Source organism: Hyperolius riggenbachi, chromosome 8 (assembly GCF_040937935.1).
Source record: "Hyperolius riggenbachi isolate aHypRig1 chromosome 8, aHypRig1.pri, whole genome shotgun sequence".
Taxonomy (NCBI): Eukaryota; Metazoa; Chordata; class Amphibia; order Anura; family Hyperoliidae; genus Hyperolius; species Hyperolius riggenbachi.
In genome coordinates, this window is record NC_090653.1 from 229,624,079 (window position 1) to 229,648,372 (window position 24,294).

The 24,294-nt window shown below is 42.1% G+C and overlaps 1 protein-coding gene across 2 annotated transcripts in view; it reads right to left on the minus strand.

The window, feature by feature from the left end:
- Positions 1-1,784: 1,784 nt before the first annotated feature.
- Positions 1,785-24,294, minus strand: part of LOC137527627 (syntaxin-binding protein 1) — an 83,601-nt gene continuing 61,091 nt past the window's right edge. Inside the window, exons 19-20 of one of the 2 annotated variants that reach the window (XM_068248281.1) lie at positions 14,046-14,181; positions 3,322-3,410 (exon numbers count right to left, since the gene is read on the minus strand). In XM_068248281.1, the coding sequence (XP_068104382.1) occupies positions 14,072-14,181 (110 nt within the window). In that variant the 3' untranslated portion in view covers positions 3,322-3,410; positions 14,046-14,071. Of the gene's footprint in view, positions 3,411-14,045; positions 14,182-24,294 lie in introns of both variants that reach the window. The other variant, XM_068248282.1, reaches the window with a different exon arrangement.

Sequence of the window (24,294 nt, forward strand, 5' to 3'; positions counted from 1 at the left end):
AAATCCTCTCATATGACCCGTCCGGAGCATAGGCTTACACAACAAATTGCAAATGTTACTAAGGCCCAGATTGCAGCTTCCTGGAGGTCCCCACTTTTATCTTTTCAAAACATTATGAGAAACATAGACTCAACTATGGTCTCGGAGCGCATCAACGCCAGGATAGATGACAAGTTAGAAAATTTTGAGAATACTTGGCTGCCATGGATAACTTTCCGGGGCTTGTCTGGTTTACAAACCTAGACCCCTCTTAGCTACTTTCTCTTCCTCTCGGGAACCCTAACTCCTCTGAGCTTATATAAAACCCTATAGTTATTAATAAATGTACCCAAACACATACATATGAGACCAAATTTCTACCTAACCCTAAAATGTTATCAATAGCACTTGACTACCTAAGTAACAGCCACTGGAGCCTTTACCCTGGATTCCATATTCTATACTACCTTAATCAGCTATTACCATAATAACTACTTTGTTATTCTGTTTCTTTTTCGGTTTTCAATTTAACCTTTGCTATTATTTATGTTTTATATGGCATCTGACTATGCTTATTTGCTGGGGCCTATGTGTCCTGTAAGGTGTTTTTTGTAATTCTTTTGCATACCTGCTGGTAATTATGCTAAATAAAGAGATTTTTGACACCTAAAGAGGAGCTGTCAGCCATACTATCTCAGGAAAAAAAAACAAATATATAAGTAGATAAATACTTGCTCTACTCACATAACATATGTATTGCACTGTCCACATTATGATTCCAGTGAATTTTATAAAGGAAAAGTAGAGAATCCTATTCTAGAAAGCTTCCATATTTACTGTGGCTATTGTGAAGCTAGTCGTGATGTAATATCTGCCCTTAGTCTCCTCTGCCTGATTTACCTGCCCTTCACTATCGAAAGTGCATTGTATCAGCGTGAGAAATTTTGGCCAATCAGAGAGGAACAGAGGTGTGGGAGGGGAAAACAGGAGGGAAAGAGGCTTCAGCCAATCAAGCTGCATTAGTTAAGTCTGAGGGGAAGTAGAGAAGCAAAAAAAGACAACCCAGCATGCCCTGCAACTTCTCTTTTGTGTACCAAATTTTCTGTGTACCAAATAAGAGTCATGTAAACTGGGGAATGATAATTTATCAACAAGAAAAGTAATAGTGATTTTAACTTTTGGATTGCCTGATTAGCATCCTTATTACTTGTTTACCAGATAAAAATAAAGAGACAACGGCCCTAAACATAAAGCCAGGGCAACAATGGAATGGTTTAAAACAAAACATATCCATGTGTTACATCTAAATCCAATCGAGAATCTGTGGCAAGTACTGAAAACTGCTGTTCACAAACGCTGTCCATCTAATCTGACTGAGCTGGAGCTGTTTTGCAAAGAAGAATGGGCAAGGATTTCAGTCTCTAGATGTGCAAAGCTGGTAGAGACATACCCTAAAAGACTGGCAGCTGTAATTGCAGCAAAAGGTGGTTCTACAAAGTATTGACTCAGGAGGCCGAATAATTACGCACAACCCACTTTGCAGTTATTTATTTGTAAAAAATGTTTGATTTTCTTTCCACTTCTCACGTGTACAGCACTTTGTATTGGTCTTTCATGTGGAATTCCAATAAAATTGATTCATGTTTGTGGCAGTAATGTGACAAAATGTGGAAAACTTCAAGGGGGCTGAATACTTTTGCAAACCACTGTATATCTGGTTTCAGGTCTCTAATGTATCATAATTCCTTAGTGCTATCTAAATTTTGTGCAAAGGGTTTTTCACAAAAAAAAAACACTTCTCACCATTCCTTTTTTTAAATATCTTTATTACTTGCAGGCAAAATGACAAACTGTTTCACAGAACAAATATTACAAGAAATGGCAGAGTGAGGCTGAGGGCTTCATGATCTCATTTATGATTCAACGTAGTCTTACCAACTTACCCTCACAATATAAATCTATACAGTAACTCATACAAACATTGACTATTGCCATAGCAGCAAAGCAAGCATCAACTGAAATAATGTCATTTCACGGCAAATAACGCACACATAATCCACTGCCCACTACAACACTAACACAGTGCATTCCAAGAGGGTTTCCGCTGAGGGGGCCATTTTCAACAGGAATGAGTCTTTTCCTCTTTTCCTATTTCAAACATCTGAGTGAACAGGGCTCACTTCCTGTTACAAAATGGCCACCCTAGACTTATAGTTTATAAAAAAAAGGCTGTCCTCCAATCAGGTAAAATCAGAAGAAGCTGATCCACAGAAAAAAAAAAATATTCTGTAGATCATAAATGGTAAGTAAGAAGCTTATTAGGCGGAGTTAATCCGTGTCGGTTTCCAGTTATGACCAGCCTATTTTTGAGGCCTCAGTCTCACTCCCGCTTTTCTATGAACATAAATATCTCTTTATATATTTTATATATGACAGGAACTAAATGCGGACATTTAGTTCGCTACACACAATAAGGATGCAAGCATTCATTTCCATGTGGTGGAGCAGGACAAGCTCACTCAGATACAGAGACACGCATTTCCAGAACACTTAACAAATAATAGGGTAAGCAGGTCAGGGAGTACCGCAGGGCGTGATGATGTCATCAGCTATGTAAGACGAAAGCTACATCGGTAAGTGGGAATGGGGGGCTGTGTCTTCTAGATATGGTTTAAAGACGTAAACTTAAAGAGGCAGAGATGCATGGCATCACTAGATTTTGAACCCATCATTCGTTGTGCTTTGTAACATGGGGGATGCTACAAGTCAAAATGCCCTGCTATATTCCCATACAGCCCGAGAAAAATATGAAAGCAAAGTGCATTGTGGGAAACACAGAAAAGTTATAAACAAAACAATGTAGCAGTATCTGAAAACAGATACTAGGCTACAGAGCTCTAACTATAAAAAGCAAAGCCTAATGTGCAAAGAGAAATTAGAGTATGGAAGATAGGCTATGTAGATGTCCAAGCCGGGGCTGAATGCAAGAAAAATAGGCAATAATCCAAAACACAAGATCCAGAGTGCACCGAGATCATTACAAGTTCCAGGACAAACAGACAGAATACAACCTCCACAATGCAGGGCATAACAGGAAGGAAGGAAGGGGTGAGGAGTACAAAATGGTTGACAATACGTCCATGCCTTAATATTAAGAAGCCTCAGTTGAAGGCCGTGAATTAGCATTGGTTTAAAAGTAGGGTAGGGCTGGAGGAACTCCCTTTCTGCTGGTGGGGCGAAGAATAAACTGAAGAAGATATATCTTCAGCAGCCAGTGGTGGGATTGGTAGGAGAAGGACGGAGGGTTAGGAGGGAAGATAGGCTATAACATCTGGGAAAAGAGGAAATCTAACTGCTGATTTCATCATCTGTCTTATTCAATCTCTTCAAAGCATCCAGGGTTTTCTGAGGGGTGAGGATGTGAGTGGAGCCTGGAACACAACACGGGAAGAGAAGAGAAAAAGAAAGAAACAGTAAGTAAGAAGTAAGAGGGACATCTGATCTTTCTCATTTACACAGAAACCTTTTCTAGCTTGACTATTATGGGCCTCATTTACTAAACTATAAGGACAGGTGAAGTAAAATGAACATTCAATCATCTTAAAGCATATGCTCTGTTTTTTTAAACTGAACTCCAGACCTTTCAAAAAGTTATTGCCATTACATAGTTTTCAATAACGTTCTTATGCTGAGGAAAGCTGTGATTTTCATCACCGACTTCTTCCTTTCAGCAGGGAGACCCCTCTGTTTTGGAAGCCTTGTCTCAGACATGCCCCTTCTAGGTTTTTATATGGAAGCGCAGTGAGAGGCTTTCACGTCTCCCTCCCCAGAGGGAAAGACAGCATTGTGTAAACACACAGCATCATGGGAGGCTCATATATGACATCACGTGAATAGATTATTTTTGTAAGATGAACAAACTTTTCTTTTTTTGACTGCAATATATCTATAGCGTAATTTTTTAGAATGCAGGCTTGGAGTTCAGCTGAATTGTCCAGTACATAATTGGATTTTTGGATGATTGAAGTCAACACAGATTCATTTTACCTCAGTTCAGCACACTTGAATTCTAAGTTCACAGTTACAGAAGTCTTTTTCCAAGATGGAAAATTAGACAAAAAAAAAAAACATTTTAAAAGTGACTGACTTACTACAATTCACTAACAATTCAGTTTTAGCCAAATTTCATGTTTGTCAGTTGAAGGGTGAGTTTATTCCATAGTTATTTTAAGTTTTTACTGGACTCAAACGGGCCAAGTGAGTTAATGTTTTTGCCTACTAGGTAACCTGAGGGGAAATACTTACAGTTCCCTGATCTGGCCCCTCCCCACCTCAACAGAAGGTATGATATACTCAAGACCCCTGACCATGTGGCAGAATTCTAGGATTTCCTGTTTGCATACATTAGTTTAGCACATTGTTTCTGCCAATATTCTGACGCTGTACAATGTTGGCACAAAATTAGCAACACTAATGACAATTTGGTGTAACATACATTTTCTACAGATCCACTTCTCAGATAAAGTTATAATTACTTGTAGGGTGTTTCCTTCAGCTCAAAGAAATGTTGTGGCATTTCCATGGCACTCTCTGTCTTGGATAGCGAGAGTGCCATGGCACTCCTCTGCAGGCGGGCAGGACTATGCTCTGGAAGGCGGTAGACACAGGGATCAAAGAGCGAATTGGTGGAAATAACCCGGCAAGTAATTATAACTTTATCTGAAAAGAGGATCTTTAGAATGTTTATTTTATGCTAAATAGTCTCTGGACTCACACTTAAATGCGTTAAGTTGCGTTGTGCTGAAGCATGGTTTTTGCAATGGGTGCAATGCCACCCACCTCTACGCAACGCATCTAAGTGTGAATATAGCCTAGAGATAGTATTAGTGCCTAACTGCACCCCCTCATCCTAACCTCCTAATACAGATTCACAATAAAGTTCATCTACAATTCCATTGTTTCCACTTTTAAAATTAGGCCTCCTTTATACGATCACTTTAGAGTTCAGTGCTTTGATTGGCTACCGTAATTACCCTAATCTGGTTTTCCAAAGATACATTCACAAAGCTACATGCATATAGCTTCACCCCAAAAAAATTTGATCTGCTGCCCTTTGCTTACATTTTTTTTTCCATATACGGTAAGCGTATTGCATTCTGCACTTTCACCATTTGGTGATCTACATAGTTGAAAACAGCTGATCCTTACTTTCAAAACATGGCTACCATCAATGAATTGCTAATAATTAACGGCAATAATGATGACTGTGATCTCACATGTATGCCTCACAGTCACCCAACAGCAGGCGGAATTGACTAGTCATTTGTCACTCCATATTCTCTGATGAAATTATATAGGAACCAAAATTCTGAATGTCCTGAGATGCCATCAAGTGAATGTGTTGGTAGGATCTGTGATTGCCAGTGCTGCAGGGATATTGGCAGATGTGCCGTAAATCCTGACGTCCCTTATTTATCGCTATACCCAATAACTAGTTACATAGTAATTTTGGTTGAAAAAAGACATACGTCCATCGAGTTCAACCAGTATAAAGTACAACACCAGCCTGCTCCCTCACATATCCCTGTTGAACCAGAGGAAGGCGAAAAAACCCTTTCAAGGCATGGTCCAATTAGCCCCTAAAGGGAAAAATTCCTTCCCGACTCCAGATGGCAATCAGATAAAATCCCTGGATCAACATCATTAGGCATTACCTAGTAATTGTAGCCATGGATGTCTTTCAACGCAAGGAAAGCATCTAAGCCCCCTTTAAATGCAGGTATAGAGTTTGCCATAACGACTTCCTGTGGCAATGCATTCCACATCTTAATCACTCTTACTGTAAAGAACCCTTTCCTAAATAAATGGCTAAAACGTTTTTCCTCCATGCGCAGATCATGTCCTCTAGTCCTTTGAGAAGGCCTAGGGACAAAAAGCTCATCCGCCAAGCTATTACATTGCCCTCTGATGTATTTATACATGTTAATTAGATCCCCTCTAAGGCATCTTTTCTCTAGACTAAATAAACCCAGTTTATCTAACCTTTCTTGGTAAGTGAGACCTTCCATCCCACGTATCAATTTTGTTGCTCGTCTCTGCACCTGCTCTAAAACTGCAATATCTTTTTTGTAATGTGGTGCCCAGAACTGAATTCCATATTCCAGATGTGGCCTTACTAGAGAGTTAAACAGGGGCAATATTATGCTAGCATCTCGAGTTTTTATTTCCCTTTTAATACATCCCAAAATTTTGTTAGCTTTAGCTGCAGCTGCTTGGCATTGAGTACGATTATTTAACTTGTTGTCGATGAGTACTCCTAAGTCCTTCTCCAAGTTTGATGTCCCCAACTGTATCCCATTTTGTATGGTGCTAGACCATTAGTACGTCCAAAATGCATGACTTTACATTTTTCAACATTGAATTTCAACTGCCATGTATGTGCCCATATAGCCATCCTATGCAGATCCTGTTGCAATATGACACTATCTTCCTGAGAGTTGATGATTCTGCACAATTTTGTATCATCTGCAAAAATAGCAACATTGCTCACTACTGCATCTACTAGGTCATTAATAAATAAATTAAATGGTTGCTTTTGGAATTTATTTTCCCTAGAAACACACTCAGGGTGGCAATGCTTTTAGCTCGCAAAGCTTGTGTAACTAATTCTGCAAGATAAAAACTTTTCTCAAATTTTCTGCATATCGCCACCATTATAAACTTTACTTAGGAAATTTCCCTAATACTGTACAGATCTTTCTTTTTCACTCATCCCTGTTGCTAACATTTAGTTTTCAGTAACTGAGACCTTCTCCTCATCACTCTCTGTAACCCTAAGGGCCTATTTCCACTAGCATGCATTGCGAGTCGCATTGCAATTTGCGAATTTAACAACGCATGCATTTTTATGCGCATTTTTAACGCAAAAATCGTGTTGCGATTTTAAAACTGCCTAGCAACATCACATGCCCAGCAACTCATTAGCATTAATTAACTTCCTGTGTAGGGAGGCCTTTCCTGTGTATGTTGGGTTGTAGAAGGTGAGGAAATGACAATGTGCATGCTGGTTAAATTTGCGTTCGGAACACGAATTTCTGCATTTGTAACATGAATAAATGCGGCCCCACTGACTTACATTAGCCACGATTCGCATCCAGATTGCCACGGAATGTGAAAAAAATGCGGCATACCATGTAAAAAAATTTCCGCACCGCATCTAGAAATTCGTATTAAATGGAAATAGCTCCATTCACAAACGTGTTGAATTTTGGATACAAAAATTCGCATTGCAACAGTGGCTGGATCGTGTACTGGTTAAGGGCTCTGCCTTTGACACGGAGACCAAAGGAGAATCCTGGCTAATGTCAGTACCTATTCAGTAAGAAGTCCTGAGCATGACTTCCTAACACTGCAGGGTGGCCCCTTGAGCGCGCCTTTAGTGGCTGCAGCTCTTGAGCGCTTTGAGTCCAACAGGAGAAAAGCGCTATACAAATGTTCGGATCACATCAACAGCAGCACCGGAAGAGCAGCCATGTAGTTCCTCCTACGCTTCAGATTTGGTTAGGACTACAGAGAGAAATGAGAAGCTCTCAGTTATTGAGACATGTAACAATGGAAGAGGTAGATTCACACTATGCATCTTCCATTGTCCCACTAAGGCCAAGAGGGATTCTGCCTTGTCAGCTGAGCATTAATGGGTATTTTTTAGGTAGTTGGACAGTGTGGACAAGAGGTAGACGGGCAAGTTTGTAAAGATGTAGAGAAGGTTAACATGTGCCACATAAAGGTGCCCATTAATGGTACAAGCTCCAGAATGATGGACTGTGCAATCAATCAGATTGGGTGTCGGTAATGGTGCCGTTTGATGAACGATCGTTCTATCAATAGTACTTTCAATCGGAACTTCTGAGATTGTACAGTTAATAGACATCTTAAGATCTACCTGGAGTTCTGCAACATGGTCAGGGGAAAACTGTTTGATCATACCTTGTATCCGATATTTCCAAATATATTTGCATCACTTCCTTAACCTTACTCTGAGAAATACATAGTGAGTGAGACAAAAGTAACATGCTCAAGGACTGCAGTGTTATCGACAATCACACACAGCTTTCATTTTAGCTTTGCAGCCAGAAGAAAAGGATCAGACAGCTTGGATGTTGCCTGTCTGCCTATACAGTTCTCTGAGGGGAGTTATCATGCAGCCTCCAGGTAAGTCTGTTTCCACCTTCATCTGTTGCTGTATATATACATTAATTGCTTAAAGGGACTCCGAGCAGTGCAGAAACTATGGAAAGATGCATATCATTTTAAAGCTCTCTTTCTCCTCTTTCCAATGATATATAAACCGCTGCCCTACGCCTTTTAGTTTTCGCTATTTTCGCGATTGAAATTGCAGCGGCCGCGATTTCAATCGCGAAAATAAAGAAAACTAAAAGGCGTAGAGTGACGATTTAGGTGTCGCCAGAAAGAGGAGAAAGAGAGTTTTAAAATGATATCCATCTTTCCATAGTTACATTGTATTACACAGGACGACACTTTCCCCAGTGTCAGCAGCTCCATTCAGCAGAAAAAATCGTCCTGTGTAATACAAGTAACTATGGAAAGATGGATATCATTTTAAAACTCTCTTTCTCCTCTTTCTGGCGACACCTAAATCGTCGCTCTACGCCTTTTAGTTTTCTTTATTTTCGCGATTGAAATCGCAGCCGCGGCAATTTCAATCGCGAAAATAGCGAAAACTAAAAGGCGTATGGCGGCGGTTTATATATCATTGGAAAGAGGAAAAAGAGAGCTTTAAAATGATATGCATGTTTCCATAGTTTCCGCACTGCTCGGAGTCCCTTTAAATAATGGATGGTGGATAACAGAACACCCTCGATGAAAACGTCTTGACTTGGACCCTTTTAGAGCCTTTGGTATCAATGAGGCGAATTCTCCTGAATGGAACACAACAACTGCCAGGGAAGCAGCCCTCCTAGCCACTGGGTGTTGAGTGTCTGGGGTAAGGGTGTGGCTTTTGTCTTCCTTTCCCTCTGATCTAATGCCACACCTCTGCCATACTGTCTTGATAGTCGCAGCCCACAACCACTGAGGATTATAAGAAGGGTAGCGCTGGATGTGGTAAACACAGAGCATTAGATCATAGGCATCATCATAAACTATGTCTTATCCCCATATTCCTCTCATATAGCCTAGACCAGCTGTAAAATATGAGATGCTACTGTTGGTAAATCCAACTTGAAGATACTAATAAAGTCAGTCAATATGCTTTAATAATGAAAATTATCAAATGCATTGCTCCTCTTAGGGCGCTGTATGGTCGTAATCTGGCTCAATGGGCATTTTGTGATTTGGGTAAGATTTTGTATTTTTACAGACCTCTCAGGAGCTCTGCCCCCCCCCCCCATATGTAGCAAACAGCACCCTTGCACCCCTAAGGTCCAAGGGCCCCACCCCTTCTCACTTACCTCCTGCACAGTGCAGCAGAACCATGTAAATATGTTTACCTGCTCTCATTGCATCTAGTCTCCTCTTCCTCCTGGGAGCCACTTGCTCTGCTGCAAGCATGTCATATAATCAAGAGCCAGAAGGGGGAAGCATAGAATGACTCAGGAGAAGGAGGAGACCAAATGCAAAGGAAAGGGGATGAGGGGGAAGGGAGGAGGAGTGGGCCCCACAGCCCCCGAGCTCCACTGCTGTCACTGGGGTTGCATGGGATATTGTTACACACCTGGGTAGAGGGAATCCTAACACTATCTAATCAGTTAATCATTGCTAGGGTGTAATATATTGCTTATATATGGATGCTGCTTGATAACAATATTGCTATGTTTAAGACCTGAGAGGTTTCAAAAGCTTGTGTTTTCAGTCTGCAGCAGTGGCCATTAAGTGGCAACATTTTTATTAAAACATTTTCACCGGTTCAGTTCTGAGCAGTTCAGTCTCACTCTCAATGTAGAGTAGTAGGAACATTAGCTACTGTATGAGAGTCCAAGTCTTGGGACCATCTCCCCTTTCCTTTAGAAGCACTATGTGCATGCCTGAGCACACATCTTATATATGACTATCCTAGACCACTGAAGGGGCTCTGTACACGTGTTTTATTTTGTATCTGCAAATTAGCTATAGCCATATGGGCCAAATATAGTACCTTATATTACTACAACAGTTCTTGTACCAAGTATTCAAGAAGACAATGTCTGTCTGAGAAGCTTTGAGCAGGCTTATATTATATATTACAGATTGAAGTGGGCATGTCACTAAAAGTTACAGAGGGTGCCATTTTGACCTCCTTTTAACATTTGCTAGTTTTGTGGCTGTGACGCTTTCATTCAACTGGAACCAGTATGGAAATCGGGAAGTAGATAGGGAATCAGCGTACCTAATTAGTATCCTTGTACTTCTTTGTATCTTTGCGCACTACAGATGGTAAACCAGTACTAACCAGTACCCAAAATGGCAGTGTCCATAGTTACCTAATGAGAAGTGCACCAAATGACCCAGCAGTTGAACCAAGCATATTCTGAAAGCAATCAGGTTGAAAAGTGAATATACCCAGCGTATATAACCAAAGTGATGGACACAGTTACTCCTTCATGGGCTAAATATGCTCATAACATTTCACACCACCTCTCTCCTCTGAATTTAGCTCACTGGATTTAGTCTATTGGCTGTGACCATTTGGTACATAAAGTAGCATGAGCATTACATGTCAGACCACATTTCCTGGCAAGGTCGGCACTACAGTAGAAACCATTTATACTCTGTAAGCTTGTAGTTCACAGGAGGCACTGTTGGTCCTACATCTGCAAGGATAGGTACACAGAGAGGAGTATAGCTACGAAATGAATTTTTGAACTTGACATTCATGGGTGATACTTTGCACTAATCAACATGATTGCTTTGAGAATTTGTCTTGTTCATTTTTGGATTTAGTTGGTCTTAGATAAGAAATATTTTCGGTCTACATTTTAGGCTTCTAGATCTTATTTCAGGTTATTTTTAGGCCTTATTTCAGGATGGCTTTAGGCTTAAATTTCACTGTTTCATTGAAGTAATGTCATAAAGGTCACAGTTTTAGCTACAAGAAACAAGTCCCAAGAAAAACAAAATACTGCCAGATGAAAGACTAATAATGAACAAGGCAATCGCCGTGTTTGTTCCACAGAAGAAATTAACTTTCCAAATTACTGCATTTTTTATTACATTTTGGAATAAGAAAAAATATATCTTGTTTTAAATGGGACTGACATTCAAAGCATCTTATACAAGTACATCACCCATAGAAGACAGGCCAGAAGTCACACAGCTTTCCCATAATTCCCAACATGCAATGTCCCTCTTGGATGTCCCTCCCGACTCCCCAACTAGCCTCAAAATCAGCTAGGTCCCCTTAAATCGCATGCATTTAGGTACAACTCTGGCACTTTAACAGAAGAACCAATCAGCTTTCATTCAGTAGACCAAAGAGACGGGCAATGCATGTCTTGCCAAAAGTAACCAGATGGAAGTCAGCTTTTGCATTTCTGATAAAAAGCCATAAAAATGACTCATGGAATTTGAAAGGTTTTATTGGGCAGGGCAAGGCACTTTTGTTAATGGACATGCAGGTATCTGATTGGTTAGTCGTCGTCAGTGCTAACGTTGTCCTTAAATCCATGTAAGTGAACCCCAACATTTCAAACAACCCCACCCCCAAAATCAATGCTTGCTGAGCTGGAATCCGTGACATGCACAGATCCTGTGAACGAGCAATAAAGTAAAAAAAAAGTGAGTTGAATGTGCTGTGGCCTAGTCCTGCCACATTCCCCTGGGAGAGAAGGGGGTTAATGGAACAGCTCTCCATGGAATAACATAGACAATACCAAGTAGATTTTCTGAAACCGAGAGACCAAAACCTTCATGATTAGCGCAAATGCAATGTACCTTGAAATGTTGGGCTCAGCCAATTTGAGACTTAAACTCACAGTGTATCTGTAGCCTATATACAGGAGAGCAGCCATTTTGTCCAGTGATCCAGAGCCAATCAAAATGGCTGCCCTTTAGTTTATAAGCCATGAGAACATTTCAAAAGAGGTCTTGGATGGACAGCTGTGGCATTAATCCGGTCTCCGCCATAGCAGGGTCAGAGTGAGCGTTCTTTGCTTTGTGAATCATGACTTCATGCAGCCAGTGGCAATGTTTTTGTGGGGGGGGGTCTATGGCTACCCCCGTGTCAATTTTTTGCAGAAATTGTTGTGGGGCTGACAAGTGAACCGCTTGCAGAGCTCTATGCTTGAAAATGTTTGTCCCATGGCAATAATGACACAAGACATGGAGAAGAAATAGAGATGAGGATGGGATGGACTGCGGCAGTTGATGACAACTATGACAGAAGCATTACCATGCTTCTTGTGTTAAAGTGACCCCAAAGTCAACATAAGCAATATAAAATTAGCATATGACACTAAAGTACATAATCTGTGGTCACCTACAGTGCAAGATAAACTGAGTGTTTTCTTCTAGGGCCACACCTGGGAAGAGTACTAATTTTGCTAAATGTGTCAGGAAGAAGTCCCAAGTGTCATGAGGAAGTACCTCCCCTTTGACTTTTGAAGCCTTCTCCTTTCCTATTGGTCCTTTCATGTGATGGATGGCTACTGACTAGATGGCTTCACTGACCAGTAGGGTGAAGCTAAGAGCTCATTTCATTTTGCTCTCCACTTAAACAAGTGCCAACCTCAGGAGCTGCTAAAAATGTAGACACACTCTGTTCACTGCAGGCAACCTCAGATCATGTAATATATTATCACATGCTTAGTTTATATCACCCAACTTGCATCAGGGCCACTTTAAAGGTGATATATCACAAAAAGGCAATCTAATATTTATTTTACATTCTTCCCTATGCTGCATTCAGATAACTACAAGTAGCCAATGCAGTGGGAGCAGTCCTGACAACAAATACCGGGCCTTTAAAGATTGTACATAATAGTGTTCTTTGGATTTTCCATCAGTAACAGTTTTTAATATAAGAAAAATGTTTTTGATGCTGGTTAGTATAAAAAGGGTCCTTCATATTTACCTTACATGTCCAGCAGGTGGCATGCTACTGTACTGTTTAGAGTATCAAGCTCTACTTGCTCTGTAGAAGCCATTACCACCAGCATAAGCTAAAATTATTCATTGGGACATTGGGATTGATTTACTTAGCCAACTGCTAAGATATATCACCTGAATGATTAGGGATCTTTTCAAGTGATAGTTTAGCAATAAGCCACATAAAATATTACCACACAGTTATGTGATATAGCAGCTACAAGTTTACATATAAGGTAAATGGAGAAAAGGTCAGCTAAAGACCCTTTCATCTATGTATCTGTGAAGTAATAGACATTTCATCACACTCTTATTAAGCAGGAAATCTGAAAGCCCCATTAGTCCTTCCCCCCATCGTATTAACCACACCTCCTTTTGGGGATATGCAGAGTGCCTGTCCTTCACATTGGGACATGTTGAGTAGCCTTTCTGGCTACTCAACATTCATGATAAAATAAGTAATTAATATAGCTGGAGGATTGCTACTGTTAAGATATTATTTTGTAGTCTGCAATGCTTCAGTTATGGGGCCTATAAGCTAAACAGTATATTAGGATGCCAGTGTAAACAATCAGATGTCCACAAAGAATATCAAGAAAACAAGAGATCATGAAGAATATGTAATGATTTGAAGAAAATAAATGGTAGAGGAAGATGAGATGGAGATTAGTCTGAGAAAGGGAATAAAATGCAAGGAAAGTAATAATGGAGAAAGTATTGCATAGGGTTATAATATAACAATACAAAAGAAGAAAGAGCATGAGTTTAATATTGATCATGGAGTGACATGATCAGCCAGTGGTGACAGGACACATTTTCAATTCCTCCTATAATGACATTTCCAACATAAATAAAAACCAGCAAGCATTTGCTTATTGTAAAAAAACGAGAGAAATTAATCTGTGATGTCCGAGCTGAGGGTGAGTGGGGCAGAGAAATCCACAAGGGGTGGGGGTTTTGGGGGGTTTATTAAAGTCTCTCTTTACTTTTATTAGTCCCAGCTCGTTAGACCTCACTCCATGATGGGAGACGGGTCCTCGAATGACACCCGACTGCTGTCTCGGAAGTCTGGGTGTCTGAGGTCTCCAAGAAATTTGATGGGTGTTAATATGTGAGTGGAACCTGTGAGAGAAGAGAGGGGGGCTGACAAAGGCCTAACACGGACAGGTAGGAGCAGTATGGGGAAGGAAGAGAGGGGGTTGTTAAAGGATTAAGACAGACAACAGACATACAGGTATGAGGCATGAGGTAGGCCCAACGTAAGACACAAAGCCAAAGAAGTAGCAATAAAACAATGAAGATTGCACGAGGACACAGTGGTGACAAGGAAGGTGGTAAGCATCAGCAATGCAGAAGATAGAGAAATAGTAGCTACTCACAGTAAGTAGGTAAATTAAAATTCAGAAAAAAACATGAAGATAATGTTAGCAGAAAGAGGAATAAGAAGGTTAAACAAGGGTGAGGCCTGAGGGAACACCTGGAAGCTTGAGCAAGCAACTTAAAGCACAGTGGAGAAAGTTAGCAGAAGGCAACACACAGGAGGTGAACCAGTGAGTGGATACTTAATTTTGGCTTAGCTAGCAGGATGAAGCAAACAGTAGGTTAAGGTGGCATGAGGATCCACACAGGAGACAGCAGTATGAGGAAGCAAAGAAAAGAAAGAATAAGAAATAGACCTGGGGTAGAGGGTTAAGGCATACGGGGCGGACAACACACAAGAGAAAGTTTAGGGGAGCCTTAGAGAGAAAGGGGAAGCACAGAGTAGCCTTACACACAAGGAGAAAGCACACGGGAGGCAGTTTAAGAAGAAACCTGAAATTATAATGAAATAAACAGAGGAAGCAAAAGTGACATTATAAATGGAGGAGGAAGCACTGGATAGACTCAATGGAAGTGGAAAGCATGGGAGGAGGAAGGACAGGGAAAGCTAAAAGGAGGAGGAAGGACAGGATAAGCTGAGCTAGAAGAAGGAACATGGGAAAAGCTGTAACAGAAGGAGTAAGGACAGGAAAAGATGACATAGGAATTGGAAGGTCAGGAAAAGCTGAGACAGAAGAAGGAACATAGAAAAATCAGAAGGAGCGGGTACTGAAGATAACATTGGAGTAGAAAGGGCAGGTAAAGTGATGACAGAAGAAGGAGGAAGGTCAGGATAAATGGAGACAGAAGAAGGAACATGAGAGAAGCTGTGACAGAAGGAGAAATGACAGGAGAAGATGACATAGGAGGAGGAAGTTTAGGAAAAGCTGAGACAGAAGGAGCAAGGACAAAAGATGACATAGGAGGATCAGAGAAAGCTGAGACAGGAGGAGGAAGGGCAGGATAAGATAATCCTTATCCAATGAGAAAAGGGAGATGGTAAGCTGAGAAAGAAAGAGGGAGGACAAGAGAACCTGAGGTACAAGGATACAGAAGAAGAAAGGGAAAGAAGAAGGATGGGGAAAGCAGAGACAAGCTCGTATAGATGGGAAGATAAGAGAACAGCAGAAGTTGAGAAAAAAGAAGGAAGGGGAAGAGGAAGGACAGAGAAAGGTGGTATATAAAAAGTAGGGCATAGCAAACTGATACAAAGGAAACAAGGACAGCGAAAACTGAAACAGAAGTGGGAGGACAGGAGGAGCAGGCACTGAAGGAGGTAGGTCAGTTGAAGGTAAGAAGAAAAAGGTAGGTTGGGGGAGCTAAGATAAAAGAAAGATAGATGGGAAAAACTGAGCCAGAAGGAAAGCCATGGGCAAAAAAAGGAAGGAGCGGGAGCACAAGAAATAAAGAGGCTGCACCGGAAAGTCTGAGACACAGGAAATTAACACAAAAGAGGGAAAAAGCATAGCATTGGCTGAAATAGGAAAAGGGAGAACAGAAAGTATGAGAGAGGAACAACTGCGGAGAAAGAATTCAAGACACTTAGCAAACCTGAAGTGAAAATACATTTATGAAATAATTAATTGTATGTCTAGTACTAATGTAAAACAGAACATTAGTAACATACAACGGTCTCACATCTTTATCTCCCATTTTTAAGACTGCATTGTAAATAGCAGCCATAACAGTCTGCAGTAACATCTGCTTCATTAAGCTGTAAATAAAACGGTAATGAACTTTTTAAATGTCCAGCACTAATCTGCCATTACCCTTATCAGCTCTCCTTTGCCAGGCATATAGAAATGTTTTGGCGTCTATTTACTTTTCAGGACAGTAGGCAGCATTAGTAAGCTGTTCCACAAGCTCATTTGCATAATACCAACTAGTTTTTTAACACTTGCTGTGCAGAAAAACAGCAAGGGACTTCACGCAATTTCTTAGTAGGACTAGTGCTATATATAGCTATGTTTATGTCATCATGGAGCATATTCCCTAATTGTCTATAATGTTGCTGTGCACAGGAAGCGTATTGAAATGTTACTGTTACTGAGTAGGTAGAGTGTATTGTGCAATTCATGTGACTACTGTTACCTAGGTAATGCAAGCCTCACAAGTGTGACATGCGATAGACTCCTTGCAATACCCTTGTAATGCTTGTGTAACCTAGGCAATGTGGGTTGTGCTACTTGCGCAATGCATGCTACCTACTCAATGTAGGTCACAGCAACTTTACCGACAGTTAGTGAGTATGGCCCCATGTTACATGTCACTTCAGGTGTGCTTTAAGCATGAATCAGAAATAGGAAAGGATAAAACTGAAATCCAAAAGATAGGAAGGTAAGCTGCACTCAGTAATTTGTAAAACAGAAACATTAGAATGGTAAAGAAAAGAAAAACAGGACTTATGTACCATTCACATAAATGCATTTTAGAATCTATGGCTATGGACAAGCCATTGTCTGAATGGAATTATGTTGCAGTAAATTATTTTATTTCAAGACCATTCTCACTTCCCTCAAAACAGAGCCTGTGATGCAGCTCCTAGTTCCCCAGCTGTCATGCTGATCAACTGAAGTAGTGAGTACTTAGGAGTTTTGAAGACAGAGGATCAGCTTTTGACAGTCTCCATATTTTTTCACCACAGGTGGTTTATTTACTGTGATGTTACAGGATAGCTGTAAAAATCAGGGCCAGCACTGCCAGTAAGGCAAAGGCGGCAATTGCCCCAGGGCCCCTGACTGCTGGCAGGCCCTTGACCCCCCACCGCCAGATGCCAGGTGGTGTCCTCCCCCCGCCCCCGACTGCACCCCAGTCCCTCCCCTGCACAGTGCATGGCTTCATTGTAATAACTCACCTGTCCTGCCACGCTACTCCATCAGCCCCAGCCTGCTTCTTCTCCATGACTGGCACAGGTTATTTACACATAACATGCGTAGGGTCATGGTGAAGAGGCAGGTAGTGGGGATGAAGACAAAGCATAGATGGAGCAGTGCACAAAGACAGGTGAGTTAATACAATGCAGCCACACATTGTGCAGGGGGCCCGCAGAGCAGTCAGGGAGAGACCATTCGGGGCGGAAGGGGGGGGGAGGGGTTCGGCAGCTAGCAGATGGGCCCCGGGGGCTAACTTTGTTAGTGAAGGGGGGTAGGGAGCCCCCACGTTACCTTTGCTAGTAGATTTTTGTACAAGATGACCATGAATCTGCAGGCCTCTCTTCACTCTAGACCATACATGTCAAACTCTGTCCCGCGGGCCAAATCTGGCCCTCAGAGCCATAACAACTCCCCACTTTACATTATGTTTGGCCCCTTCTAGACACCAGGGAAGCTATATTGAAGGTGAAGCCCTAGAACACCAGGAAGCCATATGGAGGAGGTGGGGGAAAGCACTAAACACTAGGGAACTGTACAGGGGAGGTTGGGGGCCACTAGACACCCGGGAACTGTATAGGGGAGGCAGGACCACTAGACACCAGTTAACTGTACAGAAGTTGGAGGGGGACAATTAGACATTAGGGAACTTTACAAGGTGGCCAGACATTGAGGTTGGCCCGCGACTAGGTCCCAGTGTTCAATTTTGGCCCACTTTGTATTTGAGTTTGACACCCCTGCTCTAGACCCAAAACCGGAGTGCCTCTAGAACTTAAGAAAGGATGTGGGTTGTATTGTATGGTGGTTAAGTGGTTAGCACTCCAGACCCGGATTCAAATCCAAGTGAAATGTTTGTTTGCATGGGGTTTACATGTTCTCCTTGTTTATGCATGTTTTTTTTTCGGCTGTTTCAATTTCTTTCCACACTTTAAAAGCCTACTAATAGCTTAACTGGCCACCCCCAAAATGGACACAAGATGGTACGCCTGGCTGAGGGGCAGGAAGTATTGGGAGGAGTTTAGTGCACCCTGTAAAGCCTTGCGGAAGATGCCAGCCCCATCTAAAGTCATAATAATTGTTAAAGTATCTGCATTTCTAGTGCATTGCTGTGAATGGAAGCATAAGATCACTGAGAGAGATAGCAGAACAGGGCTCTGGGAGCAATGGATAAGATACAGGAGAGGCACACATGGATATAGCAGGGAGGAGGACACAGCAAGGGGGGGGAAGATCTCAGGGAGCACAACAGAGACAAGTGATTGCATGATGCACTGATGGACAGTTCACTGAGGGATAGACCAGCACTGGAAACGGAGAAGCTTCATAAAAGACAAACAGACTGACAAGAGACAGCAAAAGACAAAACTCTTAACAAAATAGGAAGAGACATCAGACAGACACTTCTCCAGGGGTGAAAAAACTGTATTCATTCTCTGCAGATTGAGATGTTTCAGAATGAAATAGAACATTACGTTTCAATTAATTTGGACATTTTAAAACATTTCCCTCAAGTATCAGCTACCTAACTACCTATTTAGCTGCCAGACTAATAATATCTATGGCCGGTTTCACACTCTAAACTGTTGGCAGCGATGGGACGCATCACGCCCGCCGCACTGCATTGCACCGACAGAACCAGGCCTTCAGGGAAAACCACGTTAGTACACAGTATTCCTGTCTGGCCACCAGCAAAGATGCGCGTTTGCTTCAGGGTATGCGGCAGTGCAAACGCGGAAGTGTATTGTAAAAATCCAGCTTCCGTGCATGCGCGCCACGACGTCTTAAAAAACCCTAAACTAACATGACTTCCAGGCCATTGCAGATCGCCCCGGATCCCACATCAGGAAGGTATCCAGATAAACAGATAGTTTGATTAACAGCTCCAAAGACAGAAGGAGGTTGTCTGTACATTACTTGATATTGCTGCCTGATCAAACTTCCTATTCAATAATTTTATTAAGAATTTTATCGAGAATCGGTGCCACAACACGGCTGCCTGATTGATATTTTGATCAGTCTCTGTCCGAAATCAGTCAAATGGATTGATCAGGAATGGTGGAAAAATCTCGTCGGAACAATCGGGTGCCTGGCGGTATTGGTGTTTGATATAGCGACAACCAATGGACCCAACAGACCCCTAGCCGGTGTCCACCAAGTGTATGTGTCTCCCCTGTGCCCCTGTTCAGTGTTAAAGAATCATCTCTGTGTCATGGCTACTCTTGGCCTCCTCTGGTGTCCAACATCACCATGTGAGCCTATTCCACGTGACACTGGCACATGTTGCTCTCGGTGATACTGAACACCAGAGGAGGTCAGGAGTGAGTCTTTAAACCTAATGGAAGTTTACAAAAAAAAAATGAACCAGATACTTACATAAGGAGAGGGAAGGCTCTGGGTCCTATAGAGCCTTCCTGCTCCTCTCACGGTGCCCTCGTTGCAGCGCCATCACCGCCATTATAATATCCCCGCCGGAGGAGGCTTCGGAAGTCTTTGGGAGCCGAGTGCGCCCAAAGCCTGGCGACTCTGTACTGCGCCTGCGTGAGAGCGCAAGAAATTGTGCTTGCGTGTGCGCAGTACAGAGCCGAACGTCTTTGGAAGCACTCAGCCTCCTTCGGTGGTGGAAAGACTGCTCCGTGGGAGCCAGAGCTGGAACGACGGATCCGTGAAAGGAGCAGTAAGGCTCTATAGGACCCAGAGCCTTCCCTCTCCTTAGGTAAGTATCTGGTTAATTTTTTTTTCACGGGTTCCCATTCACTTTAAGACGGCACAGGCATGAGGGGATTCACTTATACACTTGGGGTGGCCTGGAAGGCAGCGGCGCGAGGATGATTTCCATTAGATTTCATGCTGAAATACTGTATACAGTGAAGTAAACTTTGAAGATGGACAGGGACTTTAATGAGAATAGAATGACTGCATTCTAATTGAAAGAATCTGTTCCTTTAGGCATCGTGGACATTAGACACATTGCCATCCATATTTCGGCAACGCGTGCGGAGGCAGACATGCACGAATATCAGAAGTGCATAGACTGCACTGTCTGATGTTCACATTACATGCCTTGCATAGCAGTGCGGTGCGCAAACTCGCTGCTGCGCGCATTTTTGGCAAAACACACGGCTGACCCATTCACTTCAGTAGGAGAACAGAGGCGCCAGCAGAATAAAAGTAGATACAACCTTTAAAATTTGCTTGGAGGAAGTGGTGGACTTACCTCCATAAAGCAGACACGAAAGACTGTCTGAAAAGTAGCAATCACATTTATTATATAGTACCCCAAAAGTGCAACGCGTTTCGCAGGCCGAGCCCGCTTCATCAGGCAATAAAACGTGGGGAAAAAACAGAATTCCGGCAATAGCAGGTGTAGCGCCTCCCTGAGGAATTCTGTTTTGTCCCCACGTTTATTGCCTGATGAAGCGGGCTCGGCCTGCGAAACGCGTTGCACTTTTGGGGTACTATATAATAAATGTGATTGCTACTTTTCAGACAGTCTTTCGTGTCTGCTTTATGGAGGTAAGTCCACCCCTTCCTCCAAGCAAATTTTAAAGGTTTTATCCACTTTTATTCTGCTGGCGCCTCTGTTCTCCTACTGCAAAATCATGCCCACCCCTGGTGGAGGGGTGATCTACCCCTTTTTCTCATCTACAGAGAGCGACTTCTTAGCCCTGAGTGAGGACAGGTCTAATCTCCTCACCTGCTTATATAGTGGTTGCCTGTGTGGTAACCCACATTTGTGAGTATATTCTTCTCACTGATTTGCCTTACTTCGTTTATGTTTTAACATACTACACTATATTGGGCTCTCGGTTTCTCTACACTTTACCATTCACTTCAGTGAATGGGATCAGCCACGCAACTCATGGAAACGCAGATGGCATGCGATCATATGCGTTGCGTTCCGATCGCATGCCATCTGCGCATCATGATGTGAACGAGGCCTAAGTGATTTTGATGAATCATTCAGCATGAGTCGGGCAGCTAGCTAGAAAGAGTCTAAGGGATATTCAAAGTTTTGCAGTTGGCAACTTCTGAGGGACAAGAATATTTGATCAGTTGTAAAATGCAAGTGTTATTCCTAGTTATCCCCAACGCAATGACACTTAAAGGGGCACTATGCCAAAAAAAAATTTAAATTTAAAATTTGTGCAAACGTACACAAATAAGAAGTACGCTTTTCTAGAGTAAAATGAGCCATAAATTACTCTTCTCCTATGTTGCTGTCACTTACAGTAGGTAGTAGAAATCTGACAGAAGTGACAGGTTTTGGACTAGTCCATTTTTTCATAGGGGATTCTCAGGGATTTATTTTCAAAAGCACTTAGTGAATGGAAGTTGTTCTGTCCAACAGCCAAAAAAGCTGTGTAGCAAGCAGGGAAGCTGGCCAGCATTATTGTTTAAATCCTTTTTAGGAAATATCTTTATAAAGAATAAAAGCCTTGCTGAGAATCCCCTATGAAGAGATGAACTAGTCCAAAATCTGTCGCTTCTGTCAGATTTCTACTACCTACTGTAAGTGACAGCAACATAGGAGAAAAGTACTTTATGGCTCATGTTACTCTGGAAAAAAGTACCTCTTATTTGTCTGTTTGCACATATTTTAAATTTTAGTGCACTTATACTTAAATGTACTTAAACGTCGTAGATAACGACCGCCTCAGACAATAATCTAGCATGTGTACGGTAGCGCCAGACTACTGATCCCAAAAGCGATCCGCCAGACAGATCAACTTGGCTGAGCGATAGCAACAAAATGCGTTGTCAGCGGTACAGTTAACTTGGCGTCTGTACAGCGTTGGCCCAGCAATGTCACCTGAGGGATCAGGTCTCAATCCCTGATGAGAGAAATCAATCCACTGTGTTTGGGCCTTTAGGGGCAGAGGATCAGCAGGGCAGCCAGGTCTCCTGAGCTTAGAATCTGGTGTGTGTACAGATATCCCCCTAGGTGTCCAGGTGTCCACCGAGGGTGCTTCAAAATCTGGCAGACGATATCGTGCACAGCACTGTCATCCTTCTATCCCTCCCAACAGCAACAGTACGTGTCGATCCAGTGTACCAGGGTGACAAGTCTGTACAGAGCCAGCCCCAGGATTTAACTCTATTCTGATGGGCAGCAGTAATTGTGCGTGTTATACACACCTAAGGGCAGTGAGGCATTCATTTAAAAAACAGAAATAAACCCATGATACAAGTGCACGGAATTAGTGTAGAGTCTCATATGAAGTACACTTAAATATAACTGCACGAATACTTAGATGCTTCCTCTTACTTAGACATTGTGCATTGTGTAAAATGTGCACATGTAGCATCACAATGCTGCGCATACGGCACTAGACGTGGTACTGTGAGTTCAGAGTTGGGCTCTGTTTGAACTGACCCACCCAACAACCTTCCAGTGTGGTGCAATCAGAAGGCATTAGTTAATTTAGATTACCAATACCAAATGGGTCTGTTCAGTAAGCTAGCACCTATTCAGCAAGGAGACCTTAGGCAAGACTCCCTAACACTGCTACTGCCTACTGAGCGCACCCTAGTGGCTGCAGCTCAAGGGCTTTGAGTCTGCCAGTAGAAAAGCACAATATAAATATTCTGTTTCTTGTCTTGTAAAAGCCAGAATCATGATTCAACTCCTATTATGAGCTTACTGGAACTGCCAATAATAATGTTAGGTCCAGGTTCCTTTCACATAAATATCCGTGTTTTTTTAAGTGGAGAAACAGTTTTTTCACCGTAGGAGAAATGTCAGCCTTAAAAGATCAAAATCAGTGATAAGAGACAAGCGATTTATACAGTACAGTCATCGAACAACATACACAAGATTATTTCATAAGACTGTCCACAGAAAGCCATTCTGTGCAATATGAGGAGAAGCGGATCTATTGCTAAAATCCCACTCCACATGAACCCTTTGCATAGATGCCACAGTGGAGGCTGCCATGTTCCCTGTTTTATGAAATAGTGTTAGTTTCTTAGCTGTGTGTTAAAGTGAACCCGGGGTGAGAGAGATATGGAGGCTGCCATATCTATTTCCTTTTAAACAATATCATTTGCCTGGCAGCCCTGGTGATCTATTTGGCTGCAGCAGTGTCTGAATGACACCAGAATCAAGCATGCAGCTAATTTTGACAGAAACACCTGATATGCAAGTATTAGAGGCAGAAGATCAGAAGGACTGCCAGGCAACTAACATAGCTTGAAAGGAAATAAATATGGCAGCCTCCATATCACTCTCACCTCAGGTTCACTTTATGCTATAAACAGACTGTAAATAAGTGAATAATCATTCTGTCCTATGGAGAGGGGCATGAGGAGGATGAGCAGATGTCTGACTGCAACCATAGCAGGGTATTATAATAACCTTCTAGTGAGAATTGTCTACCTCAGTGGATTGCTGAACAGGAGTCTGCTGACTTTGGGGACACCTATACACACAGTAGGCTGTCACCCGAAATGATCATGAAGTATCATTTTGGGTAGTGAAAGTCTACTGCGTTTACTGCTCCTGTTACCTTACTTGGTGCTTCTACTATCTCTACCCAAACATATCTATCTATGTGAAAACAATAAGGGCTTGTTCACACCTACAGCGTTTTGGGGATTTTTTAAGCGCCGGCGATTTTGAAAATCGGCCTAAAAGTGCTTGTGCAATGAATCCCTATGAGAGTGTTCACATATGAGCGGTTCAATTCCGATCCGCTCACCAAAGCGCTGCCTGTACCATTTTCTGGGTGATTTCCCTATAATGGAAGGTATAAAGGTATAGGGAAATCGCAAAGCACTTTGTATAGCGATTTCCCAAGTGCTTTCATGAATAAATACATTGGGCTCGATTCACAAAGCGGTGCTAACCCAGTAAAAGACTTTAGGCGTGATAACCATTGCACCACGCTGGTGAAAAGCCAGCTTAGGCGTGATAAGTTTAGATAAGTTTAGATCGCGCACAAAGTGCCGTGCACAAAGCAGCGCCATTAAACTCTATGCGAAGTGCGCCAGACTTTGCTAGCGCAAA